We start from the raw sequence: 18,602 nt of genomic DNA on the forward strand, positions 1-18,602 counted from the left end.
TTATTTTTTGACAAATTTAGGCTTGCTAAGACAGAGTTTTGAAATTTTAGAATTTAAAAAATAAAAATAAAAATAGTAAAAATTAATATTATATAATTATATAAGTGTTTTATTAAAAAAAATATATTTAATGTGATATTTTAGGAAAAAAACAATTATTGCTGATAATACCAAAATAATATGCTTTTACTTTTTGCAAATTTGTTTAAGAGTTGATAGTATATATATCTTGGTATTAATATGGGAACTATTTTTATTAGAATTAGGGGATGGACGAAAAATGATATATAGATTAAATTAGCCAAATTAAGTATGAATCTTCGCTAATAGTACGTTATATATGTACTTGCATACATCTCGTGTTGTTGCACGGATGATTACGTAATGACTATATGATATTTAATTTTTTACATTTTAAAAAATTGATTCATGAAAAAAAAAACGAAAGACATAATTTGTAATAAAATTAAAAAATAATTTTAAATGATGAGATAAAAAAACTAAATCATAAAATAAATAAAATGTGGAATACAAAGCATGTAAAAATAAATAAATATATATAATAATCACAATTAAAAACTATTAATTTAATCCATATTAAATTAAAAATCAAGATAAATTAAAAAATATATATAGTCTTATGTACCAGTGCTAAGAGAAGAAATTTTTGTCTTTTAGCGTTATTTCTCTCATTTTGTTAGCATATAATTTGAAATATATATATATACAGTTGAAATATAACATATAAGAAAAACAACTGCTCATCAAAATATTAGATTAAATTGAAAATCGAAATATATTTATTTTGTATTTTGCGTAGAGATGACAATGAATAGTAGACACCACTAGGTACCAGAATGGGTCAGATTCAACGGCACTCAAGATCTGACCCAAATACATATTATTGGACCCCAACCCAAATACATATTGTTAAATCAAAGATTTGACCCGGATCCAACTATACCCGGACTCGACCCAACCCGAGAGACCTGAAATACCTTTACAATTCCTAAAAATTGAACTTAAAATTGGACACGGACTGACGTATATTAAAATTTAGTACTTTATTAAAAAATATAATAAAATAATAATAATAATATGTCAACCGAGCTCAAACTATTTTTACTCTAGCCCTATCCGGACTTGATAAGGATACACAATACCCGACTGGATACTCAAATAATTAGACCCGCCCCAAATAAACGGACAGATCCGGGTCGGGTTTTGGGTATACTCGGAACCATTGCCATCCGTAGCAAGAGAAACCTAAAACAAAACCCTCATACACCAAAGACATTTCCCATAAAATTTATGTCAGCCATCAATATTTTTGTGTCTATTCTCTTTCACCCAAAAACCTACACATTCCCTCAAGAGTTATAAACAAACTTCCAAAATGGTGTAAAGAATTTATTGTGGTGAATAATAGCATACCAACTAAGGTGTTAAAAAGAGCTCGAAAACGAAAACTTACCCGGTCTCGCGTCATTTGTATATCATCGCATCGCGCCCGGGTCCAACGCCAATGTAATGAATTGGTACGCCGCTGAGTTCTTCTATCCTTTCTACATAGTTTCGTGCAGCCTTTGGAAGTTTAGAGTACTCTCGGATGCCAGATATGTCGCTTTGCCACCCGGGAATAACTTCATACTCCACCTGAATAAGGCAAATCGCAGCTTTTAACACAATGCTAGATTGCGTGTGTAGAGCGATACATAGAACTCGGTAGTTACATAACTTGATTGACGAAATCGAGGGTTCTTGAAAGATGTTTGATAGCATTTGGTAAGAAGCCTAAAACGATCTTTTCCTAAGATGTTTAGTTTAATGTATAAAGAGCAACACTAGTTGAGAGCACAAAAGAACAAACAACAGTACATTTATGATAATATAATACAAATGCAACATATAACAAATGCCCAAACAACACATACTATCATTGATTTCAGCACATAAAATATACTCCATCCGTCTCGAGTATCATGTCTGTTTTACCGTAGACATGGAATTTTGGAGGAGTATAATTAATAAATAATTAAGAATATATTAGTGAAAATAATTATTCGCATAATAAAAATAATTATAAATTAAGATAACTAATTAGTCTAATTAAAATAAAAAATATATATAAATTAAAATTTTTTTAAAAAGATTATAGAATATAATTTTTTCAAAAAAAAAAAGTGACAAAATAAGTGGGACAGAAGAAAATGGAATGATGAACATGATAAGTGGGACAGAGGGAATATGCATATATATATATATATATGTATAGAGCACGACCTAATATAGAGAACTGTCAGCACATAATTTCAACTAATGCAACATGTTGTATTATTGAAACAACATGTTCTCTCCCTATTTATGACATGCTTATTGTTGATTTCCTCCAATTAGCACAGTAACCTTCCTGTATAAAATACTCGTATGTAAATTTTTATTTATGCACAGAATCGTGACAAAGCTAAAGTTCTTCCCATATTATTTATCTGGCGCGTAGGATAATTATGCTATAAAATTTACACATGGTGCAAAACAAAGATATTATGTATATAATGTACCCTATTAATTTTTTTGTAGCCCTTTCAGCTTAACTCTAATTAGATAAGTTGCAGTCGAATGGTAGAAAATCTCGTCTAAAATTTACTCATCAACACATCTACCGAGTTAAGAGAAATAAGACAACTTCAGCTGTTAAAAGAGCATAATTGGGAAATGGGACTTGCCTTGATTTGTTCCAGAAGAGAGAGGTCGGCAGGGAAGGACTGGACAAGAGTGCCGTCACTGTGCTTATATGCAACACCCAATTGAATTTCGGGTAGGTCTGACAAAACATCGAGTTTGGTGAGGTTTAATGAGGAGATTCCATTTATCTGACAGCAAAACTTTAGTGCAACAATGTCGAGCCATCCACAACGACGTGGGCGTCCAGTTGTCGTGCCAAACTCATGCCCAGCTGACCTAAGTTGATCGCCATCTTTACCAAGGATTTCTGTCGGGAAAGGACCTGAACCAACCCGAGTAGTGTATGCTTTGACCTGTATAATCATCAATAGAGAAATGGAAACACTCAACTCAAATCACCATTTGCTGCAGCACAGAAGTGCAATTACAAGTAAATAATCTCCAAATGTAACATATAATAAACAGTCATTGTGTCAAGTGATCTAAATAAGATTAATCGTTGTATTGAGCCGAGATTTAGGATCTTGAGCTTGACATTGACGTACTCAATTTAAGTAAACAAGGTTAGAAGGGCTCGAATCTTGAGCTTAAGTTCAGCCTTGTTTCTACCAAACATGCTGAACTTGAGTTCGAATCCAAAATTCCTATCAAACAGGCAACATTTCATTAAACTAAGGCAAATAAATTAGCGTAAAGACGAGCCTAATCGAGCTACTCATTTATCAGATCAAATCAAGTATACTCAAGCTCAAGATAATCGGGTATTTTGAGCTTGAACTCGACTAATTAATTTAAGGTAGTGTTCGTTTGAAAGTTTTTCTCCAAATTCTACTATTTACCAAATTATTTCCCTAAAAAAACATCAAACCAAATACCTATTTTTCAATTTTTATATTATACTAAAAAATAATTTTACATTCAAAACATCTCATCAAAATCTATTTATATTGCATCATAAACTATTCTAATTTAATTTTTTTACTATTCAAATCCCAACTCAAAATCCGAAACCTCAAACAAACAAACCCTAAGTAGCAAGTTCGACCCTTATAAAGCTAAAACTCATTAAAGTCACCATCACTTACCACTCCTACAAGATCGCCGACAACTCTAGGAGCAATACCAAGGCCAGTGCATATTCCACCAGCAGACGGGCTGGACGAAGTTACAAAAGGGTAAGTTCCAAAGTCGATATCCAGCATGGTTGCCTGCCCACCTTCTACCAAAACCTTTTGTTTCCGAGATATAGCATCGTTCATGAAATGGACAGTATCAGTGATAAAGGGTTCCAACGTCTCGGCAAACCTTTTGTAATTTTCAACTTCCTCCTTAAGCATTTCAGCCCTGTAGTTAAAGCCATCGAACCGTGATGCTGCATCTGACAACAAAACATCGAGCTTGTCGGGAAAAGTATCCATGTGCCTCAAGTCACATACTCTAATACCATTCCGAATCACCTTGCTTGAATAGCAAGGACCGATGCCTCTCTTGGTTGTGCCAATGAATGATTTAGCGAGTTCAGTTTCCCTAAGGCCATCCACGGTTTGATGAAAATCAAACAACAGGTGAGCTCGATCAGATACTAAGATCCTCCCATCGCAGGCGACTCCATTGGCCTCGAGACCATCAATTTCCTTGAAAAAACTGGGGAGATGCACCACAACTCCATTGCCAATCACACAGGTAGTCTCCTCGTTCAGAATTCCTGAGGGAACAAGGTGAAGGGCGAACTTTTTACCTTCTGAATTGTAAATTGTGTGGCCGGCGTTGGCTCCACCCTGACATCATAAGATTCATAGTAAGGAACAAATCCTTAGATTTTAACAATGAACACCAGAAACAGTTCCTTCCCCCAAGTAAAGATGGTTTACTATTTTTTCCCTACTCAATCTACATTGTGTTTAATTTTTCCTCCAATTAATCTTCATATCCAACACTCATTCTCACCTCAAAATTTTCAAAACTCAAAACAGAAGTAAACAAAGCTTAAGAACACTGTGGAAGTAAATCCTTGAAATAGATTATGCATTGTCACTAAGTAACCCACTATAATGCATCAGAAAAGGACGAAGGAATCATAAAATTCTACTGTGAGACAATCTATAGTGTAACAATTTCGAAGAAGCATATGGTTATGGCCAACTTGAATGCAAAATTTTACAGTATGAATCAGACCTACATTTAAAAAATTTTAAGTGATTTTTACTGAAGCAAAGAGGTTTTCTAGAAACTATGAAAGAAATCAGGAACCAGAAGAAAATGTTACTGCAGAGCAACAAGCATGTTTCAGGTTTCATAAATGAATCCAACTGAAGAAGCAATCTCAATATCAACAGAAAACAAGCATTTTTCTACTTAGCATTTTAAACCAAAATAAGGAAAACCAAACTGCGTGAATTCTTACGCCTTTTCTTCAATCGAAGAAGAAGACGAACATACAGATCATAGGATTGAAACAAATCAAATAAACCGTTGTATGCTAACTCAGATCGAGTGCGGCCGCTTCTATTGTTTATTAATTTCTCGTGAAAATGCTAACCTGACAGCGCGCCACGATTTCGAAGTGCTTCGCGAGAACGTCGACGAGTTTTCCTTTGCCTTCGTCTCCCCACTGGCATCCAAGGACGCCGGAGACATGGCTTAGCGATTCAATCCGGCTCAATCCTGCTTCCGATTCGCCGATTTTTCGTTCTACCACGGCGGAGCACCGAATCGCGTTCGTCCGGTTGGTTTTCGGAAGAGAGAGGTGGAGCTGAGATCCACAAAGCTTCTCAGAGCGGATGCCATTGAACGCCGGCGGCGCAGAGGAGGAGGAGGAGATGTTCGTGGCGGCAGCGGCAGCGGCAGCCATAGAGAGTGTGTGTGCGTGTGTGAGTGTGCGAGAGAGGACAGGAGAAAAGTTCGGGCAGATTTGACTGCGGAAAATTTAAGCAGATGCAATTATATTAGCGTTATTACAAAAACCTAATCGTTATTCGTTACCAATGTTACAATTAAAAATCATATTTCTAAAAAATGTCAGGTAGTGTTTTATCTGTTGTGTTTATATAAAACTGCTTGTAATACACTATTTTACTATAAAAATACTTTCATTACATCTAAGATAAATATTTTATTTATATATGTTTTTAATAAATGTGATCTCAGCTCTATGTTATAGATTTTTGTATAATTTATTTACTTTACACAAAATAAAAACGTTAAAATAAACGAAAGGATATTATTTACTATTATTTAAATATTAATATTTTTTAATTTTGGCATCAAAAATAAATATTTATCTTACCAAGTAATATTATTTTTCTTTATAAAATATCATATGCATTGCTAAAAATAGAGTAAGAGATGGCCTGGTGGAAAGGGCTGAACTTATGACCCTGAAGTTACGAGGTATTGGCGACTGCGGTTCCTGCGTCTTAAAAAAATACTAAAACTTGCATAATTTTTTCTTTAATAAATAATAATGTTGAGGCAGATATTTTAACAATGAAGTAAACAAAATGTGGAGTTTGGGGTGTTTTTTATATTTCAGAAAGTTTACTACATAATCCCATGTGAATGTTTATCATGAATTAGAGTGATTTTTTTTTTTTTTTAATCTATGATAATTATGTTTACCTAAAAGTTTAAAGTTTATAATTAACGATTTATAGTGTCTTGCTTTGCCTCGTTTGTCTTCGGAATGCAATGAAAATAGACTAAAGACGCAGGTATTTTTCGAACAAATAAGTAATCCCATTATATCATTTTGTCCATTAAACATGGCAATCAAAATGTCCAACAAGTTAGGGTGCAGATTGAGAGGGCTTACATTGAAGTTGGATTTTACTAAGGAAGTGTTGAAATTAGACTCGGGAATGTATCGTCGGATTTGTGTCAATCCGGATACATAATCGGAATAAAGTTTTTGATCTAAATTTAATTATTTTATGTAGAGTTCATGTCGGATTATCATGTCTTATCAATTTTTACCAACTTTAATTGAAATATTGTTTAATTTTAAAGTTTGACATGTTAGAATTATAATATAAAATAGTATTTAACTAAAAATTATTTTTCAAAAATATAGTATTTAATATAAATATCATTTTATATAAAATAAATTTATATAATACTAATAAAATTATATATAAAATAATTTATATAAAAAAATAAAAAATTACAAATTATTCTACTTTGAGAATAATAATAATAATAACTAAAATTAAAAATATAGCATCAACCTAGCTCCAACTACGAAACAAACATACCTCAGTCTCCGTGTGAATACTCCTTGCTCGGAATCGAAGATAAGTCGAATAATGTCGACGCTGAGATTCCGGGAATCGGAGGCGGAACATCCGATGACACGGTGGCCGGGACATCTAGAATTGGCATTTGCGGGGCGGCCTCCGCTGACACCATGGCCGGGACATCTAAAATCATCGTCGCCGATGTTGATGGGTTTGAAGGTCGAATTCCTGACGACACTGGGACATCTAATATCGATGTCTCCGGGTTCGTCACCGATGTTGATGGATCTAAAGGTCGAAAATCTGACGACACCGCGACCAGTACATCTAAAATCGATGTCTCCGGGTTTGTCGCGGACGTCAATGGGTCTGAACGTCGAACATCCGATGGCACCGGAGGAGTGGGGATGGAGAAATGTGCGCAAAGGCGGGTCATCGTAGCCCTCAACCACCGGACCTCGGAGCAAAGCTCGGTCATATTACTCTTCATCCGAACTACTTCCGAATGCAACTCATCCAACAAAACGCTCGACCTCGATTCTTCCGGGGCAACAATGGTTTCCGGTTCTTGATTCCGAGCTTCATCGTCGAGCGCCGGGTCCTCTAGAGGATAAGTTTCATCATCATCGAGCACCGGCATCGATCTCTCCACTAATGTCCACAACATTCCATCCGAGCTTGTCGATCGTTTCGCCAAACCCATAAGATTCAACGTCCTAAACCCGACCGACATCATAGTTTGAACCGGATCCTCATTCGACTCATCGAGCATTTTCAGTCCCTTAGCCAATCTCGTCACGTAAGGCCCGATCGCAATCACTCTTAGGCGCGTGTCTTCTACTTGGTGGATTATGAACCGGGCGAGCATGTAGCCTACGTGAATCGGACATCGCTCGGACATACTCCATAAACAACACAAGTCTTGCGTTGTGACGACTCCCGTGCTCTCTCCCCGACCGGTTATCGTATGTGCCAAAATATTGTGAATGTACCGAAGCGACACTAACCGTAGAGTAGATGCCTTGGACTGTTTCGGATCATAATGTTGTTGTGTGCTTATCGTCGGCCAATAATCCTGCGGCAAAGGAGACATAGAAATAGGCAATGCCTCGTACTCGTGAGTCGCCACAAAATCCCGATCATATAGTCCCATAGCCACGGAGAAGTCTGTGAGGGACATGCTGTAATCTTGTCCCCGCAGCCGGAACTTCAGTGTATCGGGTTTATCAAAGTGATAGTAGGCGGGATCATGCGAGAATGTCGCCATGAACTCGAGTGTAAGATTTTGATAGCTGGGTTCGACGATCTCGAAAAACCTACGCCAAGCTCCAACGGAAATTAGCGAGTCGACCTCCTCTTTCAAATTCAACATAACTAAGGCATCCTCGTCGATGTATCGCCCCTTTAGGAAAGGCTTGTCCTTTAGCCTGTTATATCGATCAATTTGTTCAGACTCGGTGAAGATCAGGTTAGGGTCATCTGTACGATCAGGTTCGATCGGGGTTGTGTCCATTACTTTGGAGCGCTTTTGGCCGGATGCGCTTCCCTTACCCTTACTTGCACTTGCCTTCTTCGGTGTGACGCCATTTCTGGTAAAACAAAAACAGCATGTGTTAATAAAAGAAAACATTCACAATAATTTCATTACAATTCAGGTATTACATAAACACATGTCAACAATATACATGATGTATCAATACTTCAGCAAGCTTTACCAAACTAAAGATGCAAAATAGATACAATAAAACAATTAGAGTAAACTACAGTCTTTAAAGAAAACTGCGATTTCGTAAACTCTCTGATCCCAGCCCAAGATGTCCAAGAAATCGACAGAACTAGGCAACATCAACTACTACAGAGAATATACACATATATATATATTATATATAAACGATCAATGATTCCAAGGAAAACCAACGAACGGCTGTCTCACTTCCTATCACGATTCTTTATTAATACTAGTGGTATTTGAACATACCTCACACCTATGCCCTCAGTTGAAGTGGAGAAATGTTGAAGAAGGTCATCATTTGGCTGGAGGCTTTGGCTGAAGCTAGGCAACTAAAAGTGCAGCCGAAGAGGAGGTGAATTCATCGATACAATTGTTCAGGTGGATTCTCTCACTTGCTAGTACCATCATCTTTAATTGAAGAAGGTGAGAAGTAAAGGATGACAGTGTAGCAGACAAAGCATGCTTGTTAAGGTTTTAAATCAAATTTTGAACACGAGCATGTTTGTAACCGCTACACCGTGTTACTCAACATTCCTTGTAGATTTTCTATCAAGTCATTTCAAGAACCCATGATTTAACATTCATGATGCTCATTTAAGAGTGCTATGGGTTACACAAACTCACTCCTCACCATCTATGATAGTTCCAAATAAAATGTTGTAATTAATAACTAACTCCCTAATTTCTGCAGAATAAATTAAAGCCTAAAAGTTAAACCCTACCGTAAACATTAATCTTAGGTGTATATGCCAAAGCCCAGCAACATCATTCCTGCTTTTTTTCACCATAATTTGATACCACTACATACATTAAGTATTTTGTCAGCAATATATATAATAATAATTCCATTGTTCCAACATATCAAATGCCTCATTCTACCATAGAATATAATCTAATCAAATATAAATCATTACTATTCACATGTTGCATTGTTGTGCGTTTTTTTCTCCAAGAAAGTCCATCCAATATTCTCATTGTTAAAATAACTCAGGAATCCAAAATAATTAATTAAAAGGAACAACATAGCCATAGATTATGCATAATCATAATGCAAATTTGAGAACTTCGCAGAGGCAGATAGGAATGCATTCTGAATTCAGAGCAAAAATTTTAAAGAAGAAAGGATGATATCCAGGTAAGGTCACAGTCCAACCGATACTTCAATTGTTATATGAGAGAGACAAAGTAACAATAATAGAAATACTTACTGCCTCTTTCTTTTGGAAGCCTGTTTGCTCTCAAGGTTTCTTCGGGCAGCTTGGAATTCCTCTTCACTTGGCTCAGGAACTGCTTCGCCTCCATATTTTTGAAGCAGAGATGAAAACATCTTATCTTTTCTATCCGTCTGGCGTTGGGAAATGATGGCATATAGATCTGACTTTTCTTTCAACCTGCAACGGGTGTTTTCATGGGTATACATTAAATGTAATAAAACTAAACATACATAGTAAAAATAGTAAGTAACAGGACTAACTTCTTCTTCCGTCTCAATGGATTTGTAGGAGGTTTTGTTTTAGCCACCTTCTTTGCCCATTTCTCATATGCTTTGGTTGATTTTAAGTCTCCTACAAATCCACGCAGAAATAGAGGAATAAAGACAAAAGGAAGCCATTTCAAGATAAAGAACATGTAAAGTTAGACTATTATACCGAATAAAAAAAATGCATAACAGGAACATATAATTAGAATAGCAATTGCTAATATAAGGCAAAATAATACTAGCTCTAAAAAAAGCTAGCCTTTCTTGGCTATCTAAAGCAGCAATAATCCTTCAACATGTTCATAGTAGCATACTTCCCAAGAATCCAAGTTTGAAAAGCATATGAAATGTATTCTACTAGATAAATACTGAAGGCTTATTGAAACTTTAGAGCTAAGAAAGGCTAGCTTTAAAGCATAACAGTTAAGAGCACAGATTAGATGTTTCACCTGAAGAAATAGACTCATCAATTATATCCTTGAATCGATGAGAATCCAGCATTGGATCAGAGCAAATCATGCAGCAGAATAGTCTGGGGAAAAGAAGTCAACAATAAAATAACTGTGAAGTAAATAATAAGCACCACATGCGGGATGATATACCTGTCCATATTGCCCTTGCATTCTTTATATAGTTCTAGCAAATCTTTCTTCTCTGAATCAGAGCCTCTGTAGTTAGCTTCAAACTCTTCAATATCAGCCTCAGAAATCTGAAAGGGACATTCATGTACTTCATCACATAATGAATAGAGTAAACGAGACCATCATATATAGAAAGCCTGATTTATGTAACTGGAGATAACCTTTTTATACATGGTCCAGAAAAAAGTCTGTAAATTTTGGATGGCATCTCCTGCTAGATCCTGTCAATAGCTCGTGAGAAAAGACACAAGGTGTTGATTGCAGTATTAAATCGAGGAATCAATTATACCGTTTGGGTTATCTCTTATACATTAGCGATCTGAAAATGCATGAGGAACATTTTTTGATATCTAACAACAGTTAACTAGACCAATTTGCTAACCAAGTTGAGATAATTGTATGTTCACAAATCCTCACATATTAATGTTATATTTCCCATTAATATATACATATGTGTGTGTGCCTGCGCAGGTGAGAATAAACATGTAAAAACAAAAATCAAGGGAGCTTATAGTTCAACTTATCCCATCAGAATGAATCTAATGGGTACGATGCTAAACGTGGATTTAAAAATAAAAACATATAATACAATTTTTACTTATATGACAAGTTAGATTCATAAGAGGTACCCCAAACTAACACTTCAAAAAACAATAGATCAATTATGACTTACATCATCATCAACACAACCAGTCTGGTCATACAGTGCACGTTTCTCCTCGTCGCCAAGAATAGATATCACCTTTTGTAGCTGCTGAAACTTCTCTTTGGCATCCTAAGATAGAAACACAATGGTAAAATATTGTAAATGGCCACACACGTAGTAACAAAACCAACAAAAATATCTGAAGCATCAAATTACCTCATCATTGGGGTTTTTATCAGGATGGAGACGCAGTGCCAATTTGTAATACGCTTTTTTTATTTCTTGTTGAGATGCTGTTTGGTCCACCCCGAGAATCTGAACCCACAATTCTAGAATCATAACTTGTTGCTAAAAATGCAGTTCAACTAACCATTTGGAGCACATATATTGCAAATGAAAGTCGACCGTACAAATACAAGCACAAATTTGAAGATTATCCATCACTTCTTAACAAGCCAAGAAATGGATTAGGCTGAAGTTTGAAGTACAAAACTTAACAATGAGGAGAGATAAACTGCGTAGCCTCGATTTTGTGTGCATAGCCTGCTTCATTATTTTAAGCGCGACTTTACATTATGCACTACTGAATCCATTTTCACTGTATAGGATTGACGTTCAATTAAAAGTATTCAGAAAAACAAAGTCAAGATACAAGTAAGCAGTGAACAAGAACAATCATATAAATTCGTTAACGATTCAAACATCCGAAAATGTAAAATTGCAGGTAATATACCTCGTACAAGCTCTTCCTTCCTAAGGACGAAGATTCACTCGCCATAGATTCTCGATTATCCTCCATTCCTTCGTCCCTGTCAAGATTTGCTTCAGAAGCCCTAGCCTTCTTCCTCTTCCCCATTTCGCAAATACAAATTGAACGAAAATGGCCTTTTTCAGTCTTATTTATACAATTCCTAAATGGGCCGCCTCATTCCCGCGTAAAAATTGGGCCGTATTGGGCTTCGAAAGAAGGCCCAATAAGGTTTGTAGATATTTGAGTAAAAATTATTTTTGGTCTCATTTAATATCAAAATTATGAATTTTGGTCTCATTCAAAAAAATTTATCAATTTTAGTCCAACTCAAATGAAAATTTATCAATTTTAGTCCCAAAATGGTTGACTGGGACTGAACACGGCCGTGTTGGCTTGACCACGGCCGTGTTGGATGACTCAGAAGGTGATTGGCCGTTCCAGGCAGCCAACACGGCCGTGTTGGTCTCAACACGGCCGTGTTGATTACCATGCATTTTTTAACACGGTCGTGTTCCTACCCGTGTTCTGAACACAGCCATGTTCCTGCCATGTTCTCAACACAACCATGTTCTAAGCCATGTTCTCAACACAGCCATGTTATAGGCCATGTTCACGACCATGTTTTCAATATTATCATATTGTAGGTCATATTTATTATTTTTTTTCACTTTTTGGTTAAAATTATTTGATATATATATTTATAATTTAACAAAAATATTTTTTATTATTATTTTATAATTAAAAAATAATCAATTTTTAATATTTTTAAAATATATAAAAATAATAATATATTAATATATATTTTTTAATAATACTCCCTCCGTCCCACTTACCATGTCCATATTGTCGTTTATATCCGTCCCGCATCTGTTTAGTAGATAATTAAGAATGTATTAGTAAAAATAATTATCATATAATATAAATAATTATAAATTAAGATTAAAATAACTCATTAGTTTAATTAAAATTAAAATTAAATTAAAAAATAGTGTGTAATTATTTTCCAAAAAAAAATGAAAGTGACATGGGACGTGGGACGGATATAAACGGTAATGTGGATATGGTAAGTGGGACGGAGGGAGTATTATTAAAAAATATATATTAATATATTATTATTTTTATATATTTTAAAAATATTAAAAATTGATTATTTTTTATATTATAAAATAATTGTAAAAAATATTTTTGTTAAATTATAAATATATATATCAAATAATTTTAACCAAAAAGTGAAAATAATAATAAATATGACCTAAAATATGATTATATTGAAAACACGGTCGTGAACATGGCCTAAAACATGGTTGTGTTGAGAACATGGGCAGAAACATGACCTAGAACATGGCAGAACATGGTTTTGTTGAGAACATGGACAGGAACACGGCCGTGTTCAGAAGTGCAGGGTAATCAACACGGCCGTGTTGGCTGCCAGGGATGCCCAGTCACCTTCTGAGTCATCCAACACGACCGTGTTCAAGACAACACGGCCGTGTTCAGTCTCAGTCAACCATTTTGGGACTAAAATTAATAAATTTTCATTTGAGTTTGACTAAAATTGATAACTTTTTTTGAATGAGACCAAAATTGATAATTTTGATATTGAATGGACCAAAAATGATTTTTACTCTAGATATTTTATTGAATTCACCCTAGATGGCAGAATTGTAATTATCGAGTTAGTTGAGGGTATTTATGTAACTTCAGATAGCGCTGTCCTCCTCATTCCTTGCTGTCACTGTCTTTTTTTTTTTTTCTTTTCATTTGGTATATAAATATTTGCACACATACAAAGATACAAAGGCGAAATTTTAAAATCTTTAATTAAATTGAATCCCTCGGCTCCTTCCCGACCCATTTCTCTCCTCGCCTCTCAAATTACTCGAATTATCTCTTCGATTAAGGTATTGTTCAATCGTTTCTGCGCTTGAATTTTTAGTTTCGTGGTGGAACTTGTCTGAGATTTGATTTTCTGTGTGAGGGTTTGGTATCATGTCGTGTAGGAGTTGAAAATTATGGATTGCTTATTTGATTTTTTTTCCCCTTGTGGGTAGGAAATTGAGTTTGATTATTTTTTTTTATTTTGTTAGGTTAAGATCGTTTAAGGACTCTTTGTATGATAATTTGAAGATTTTGTGCTAGGGTTTATCCTTTTGTTTTATGGTCTCGATTTAGCCGACCTTCGTGAGTAACTGATACGTTTGAATTTTGAATTTCTATTGTTATGAAGTTCTGTGAATGAATTCAATTATGTGTTTGAGAATTCTTTAGTTTTCAATTATATAGTTTTATGCTTGTGATTTTCCACTGATTGCTGGAATAGGAATTTGGGTGGTTTCAATTGGCACTTATACACAAACTATGGGGTTTGTTTTTGAAATTTTTGGCCCCATGCAATCTATAATAAAATATTTCCCCCCTAAAAAACATCATTTCCAACCTAACCACATTAAATTACATTAAACTTTATTTCCATTGCATGCAGCAATTATTTCTCAATTATAACATTATATCCAAAAACCTATGGTTCACTTAACATATTCTTAATTTAAAATATCCAGAACACAAAGAAAGTTGTAGAGGGAAAAAATTCATGTTGGGCTCAATGTGCACAAGCTTAATCCATTTCATCGCCAATATAAAATTTTGATTGAAACTAGTTGAAACTCAAAAATATAATTAAAATCCTCCGTTGACCGTATTTTGCTAATGTGGCATTGTATATTGATGGAACACGTCCGTGTTTTGTGAAAACACGGCCATGTTTGAGGACTTGGATAGAATAACCAACCCTAAATAGAACAAATCCATGCCATATGATGAACATGGCAATTAAAAACCAAATTGGTTTTTTGTACTTTCATCTTCGTGTTTCTTCTTACTTCGAAAAAATAAACAGCACATCTAGGCCACATGTGTGCTCAATTTTTCATTCTTCATCCTTCTCTTGCCGCTTTCATCACCATCCTCTTCTTTTTCACCTCCATGCTTCATTCAAGATATCTTCTTCCTCCAGTCATAGAGCATACTGTGTTCAAGTTGTTTGTATCGACTCCAATATTCAGTGAAATTATACACAATCAGTGTACGATACACTATTCCTCCTCAACTCTACAGCAGACGACGATAAAGATTCCACTTCTTTATTATTTTGTTTATTTGGCCATTTGTGCATCTACACTGGTCACTGAGTTTCAATTTTCTTGAAAATTGGCTCATGTCAAGATAATTGAACCTAGATTTTGTGTGTTATCTTTTTTATCTTAAGGGGATTGAATGCGAACTCTTAACCTGTGTTTTGAAAATAGAGAAGAAGAAGATGGTGGTGTTGAAGATGAAAGCAATAAGAAAAGAAGAAAAGAAAATTAAAAATCAGGACGTCATCATATTTCCAGCGGTGTGGTGTTATTCATTCAGAATAAGAAGATGAAAATAGTTGAAGAGAAAAATCAATATAGTTTTCAATATCCCCAGGACACAGGCGTGTTCTCTTTAAATTTGGCAAAGGTCATCCATATCATCAATTTAACTTGGTTTTTATCAAATATGGCTGACTGGCTTTGTTCCTTACTCTCAGATGCGATATCTGTAAAAGACGTTAGATGGTCAATGGTAGGACCGATTTTGATGAATTTTAATTATATTGGAACTAATTTTGATCAAGAGCTTTTTATAAATTGATTATATGTTAGTATACTAGGACCAAAACTGACTTTTGTCTTCTAGTAATCATGTTTAATTGCCTAACAAGGATCATCTATAGGCCGCCAAATGTTGATCATTTTCTTATTAAGAAGTTGATTTTCTTTCAGAAGAATGTGGGCCGGCTAGTAATGGAGCATTTATTATTCTGTCGTATGCACGTTATGAAATGAAATCTTTGTTAGAAATTTCGATCACAATTTCCAGAGAGGGAGGATCTTGATATGTGTGCGCTGTTGAAGTAATATTGATGGGATTGTTTTGTATTCACAGAATCACATTACAAGTCTATGATCTTAATTAACCAAAAATTTCATTTTTACTGTGTTCCCTTGTTGGTTTCAACCCTCTAGTGTTGAATGTGAATACCAAATGTCTCTAGGCACTTCTTTTGTTTGATCACATATTCACATTTCATCACTGTGTTTGGTTTGCAGTTTGGTAAATTGGGAGATGTAAGGGAAATGTGTGTTTAGTGGAAAAAAAAAAAACAGTGAGTCATATATGAATTGGAATTTTTATAATGTTCTCACTTTTATTTATAATCTCTTATATAATTTTTGGATGAGGTAATTGCATGTGGGAATTATTGCTAGGTTTGAGGTTGCGGATATAGGTGTGAATAACTTTGGATGGAACATTAAGATAAGATTGAAGTTTGATTCCTGTTTTCATTTTGAGGTAAGCGACACGTGCTTAGTGGAGATTTAATGTTTACTGAGGCTTAGCATTTAAATAGAAACATGTAAAAGTCAACATCTTTTTTCATTAGATTTAAAGAAATCTCACCATGGAACTATCTACGTTCTAAGATATCAACTACAGAAAGACTCAATCTACTAGGGATTTATGATATCTTCACCGATTTTAATCTTTCTAGATCATTGTCACTTCAATATCATATTTTTTTATTCTTTTTTAATTCTTACCTCAAGTGCCACTTCAATATATATATATATATATATATGTGTGTGTGTGTGTGTGGTATTCGTTTCCGATTTGATTGACCCATGGTAGTTTTTGAATATGCGCTATGAATTAATTCCTTCTTTTAGATCGATATTTAAGTGTATGTGGTGAATTGCAGAAAAGCTTACATAAATGGAGTCGTCAAAAGAGACCGGCTGCCAGGCTCCTGAAGGCCCCATTCTTTGCATCAACAACTGTGGCTTCTTCGGAAGTCCTGCCACCATGAACATGTGCTCCAAGTGCCACAAAGACATGGTGCTGAAACAGCAGCAGGCCAAACTCGCGGCAACATCCATCGAGAACATTGTCAATGGCAATGGCAGCGGCGGCGCAACTAGCAGCAACCAGAAAGACCCTGTCTTGGCCGATGCATTCAACACGAAACCCGATTCACCCAAACAACCCCTTGTTATGGCCCCAGAGACGAAGGCAAAGACTGCAGGGCCAAACAGGTGCGCCACTTGCCGCAAGCGTGTAGGTTTGACAGGATTCGATTGCAAGTGCGGGAACCTCTTCTGTTCGGTCCATCGCTATTCTGACAAGCATGACTGCCCGTATGACTACCGGACTGCAGGTCAGGACGCCATAGCCAAAGCAAACCCGCTCGTGAAAGCAGACAAGCTCAATAAAATCTAAGAAGCGTGCAAGGTACGTTGGCTGCTTTTATCGGTGTTAAACCATGGGTGTTGAAATGAGTTGGCTAATTGTGTTAGTAAGTCTCTCTCTCTCTCGAATGCTGTTTGGGTCGATAGCACGAAAGAGAATGCAGGTGGGAGGGGGAGGGGGTGGGGTGGGGAGGGTCTTGATGTCGTCGTGGTCGTGGTGTCTCTTGAATACTATGAACTATGAAGTCGTTGTCGCGTCACTCGGATTGTGGTCGTGTTTTGATAGTGTAAGTTGTTTGCTGGCTTGAATGATATATTGTTGTGAGATTTTCATCTTTTTGTCGCTACGGAGACGGAAAGATAAATATCTTTAATCTGCCGTCGCTATTCGCGTTTTGGGTAAATTTTCGGTCGAATCTAATAAGTTGAAAGTACAGTCAAAAGTTTTAGGGTAATGTAATATACTCTTTCACCAATAAACATAAAATAAGTTGTGGAAAATCAAAGGAATAATAGTATGATAGTGGCTAGTGAATTAGTGTAAAAAAGAAAGGGTCATTAATACACTTAAGTTAGTAGGATTTAAGAGCAAAATTTGAATAAATAAATGTACTGGTAAAAATAAATTGATAATTGATTGTAGATAGATTATAAGTAACAATATCTTAATATTTAGATAGATTAGTACTAAAGTGTAAGTACAAAGGAAGAAGTATGAAATTGTTGTTTTTCCATTGGATTTGGATAGTTGGAACATCTTCATAATGGGATTCAAAATAAATTAGGAATTAAAATTGTAAGAGTTAAGACAGAAAAATACACTGGGATTGAAAATCCAGGAACTAAAATTAATATGTAAATCGGAAGTAAATTACAGGAATTAAAATAGGATTAAAGCTTAAAGGTAGAAATTAAAATAAGATTAAAGTTGAAAGAAAGCATAAAAAATAAATGAAAAGGCATAAAAAGAAAAGAAATACTATTATTCTAATATTAAAATGTGATAGATAAAAGATAACATGAACTTAATGTTAACAAATGTTTTCCCACTAGATGACAAATGGACTTAATTCCTCAAGAATATCTTATGGTGTTCTTCGACTGATCGTTACTCTCGATGGTGAAGATGTTATTGATTGTGAACCAATATTGGGTTATTTAC

The 18,602-nt window shown here is 35.2% G+C and overlaps 3 protein-coding genes across 5 annotated transcripts; 1 reads left to right on the forward strand and 2 right to left on the reverse strand.

Annotated features, from left to right (window-relative positions):
* Window positions 1–1,485: 1,485 nt before the first annotated feature.
* On the reverse strand, window positions 1,486–5,536 carry LOC127258579 (adenylosuccinate synthetase, chloroplastic-like). Its single transcript, XM_051285482.1, has 4 exons — window positions 5,225–5,536; window positions 3,771–4,463; window positions 2,727–3,038; window positions 1,486–1,656 (listed from the first exon to the last, which is right to left on the reverse strand). The coding sequence occupies exons 1-4, from the start codon at window positions 5,534–5,536 to the stop codon at window positions 1,486–1,488; spliced, it is 1,488 nt and encodes a 495-aa protein (XP_051141439.1).
* Window positions 5,488–12,290, reverse strand: LOC127258617 (chaperone protein dnaJ 6-like). 2 transcript variants are annotated; one of them, XM_051285544.1, is made up of 10 exons: window positions 12,150–12,290; window positions 11,633–11,731; window positions 11,444–11,545; window positions 10,932–10,991; window positions 10,732–10,838; window positions 10,579–10,661; window positions 10,124–10,214; window positions 9,858–10,040; window positions 6,936–8,506; window positions 5,488–5,600 (listed from the first exon to the last, which is right to left on the reverse strand). In XM_051285544.1, exons 1-9 carry the CDS (start codon window positions 12,270–12,272, stop codon window positions 6,937–6,939), a joined length of 2,418 nt encoding a protein of 805 aa, XP_051141501.1. In that variant the 5' UTR covers window positions 12,273–12,290; the 3' UTR covers window positions 5,488–5,600; window position 6,936. The 2 variants fall into 2 exon arrangements, with proteins under 2 accessions (XP_051141501.1, XP_051141509.1); XM_051285552.1 differs by lacking the exons at window positions 5,488–5,600; window positions 6,936–8,506 and adding an exon at window positions 8,902–9,449.
* Window positions 12,291–13,951: 1,661 nt separating this feature from the next.
* On the forward strand, window positions 13,952–17,820 carry LOC127258165 (zinc finger A20 and AN1 domain-containing stress-associated protein 8-like). 2 transcript variants are annotated; one of them, XM_051284903.1, is made up of 3 exons: window positions 13,961–14,068; window positions 16,463–16,547; window positions 16,954–17,820. In XM_051284903.1, exon 3 carries the CDS (start codon window positions 16,968–16,970, stop codon window positions 17,469–17,471), a length of 504 nt encoding a protein of 167 aa, XP_051140860.1. In that variant the 5' UTR covers window positions 13,961–14,068; window positions 16,463–16,547; window positions 16,954–16,967; the 3' UTR covers window positions 17,472–17,820. The 2 variants fall into 2 exon arrangements, with proteins under 2 accessions (XP_051140853.1, XP_051140860.1); XM_051284896.1 differs by lacking the exon at window positions 16,463–16,547 and having other exon boundaries at window positions 13,952–14,068.
* Window positions 17,821–18,602: the final 782 nt, after the last annotated feature.

The sequence above is a fragment of the Andrographis paniculata genome, unplaced genomic scaffold (genome assembly GCF_009805555.1).
Source record: "Andrographis paniculata isolate CXL003 unplaced genomic scaffold, ASM980555v1 Contig14END, whole genome shotgun sequence".
NCBI classification, from domain to species: Eukaryota; Viridiplantae; Streptophyta; class Magnoliopsida; order Lamiales; family Acanthaceae; genus Andrographis; species Andrographis paniculata.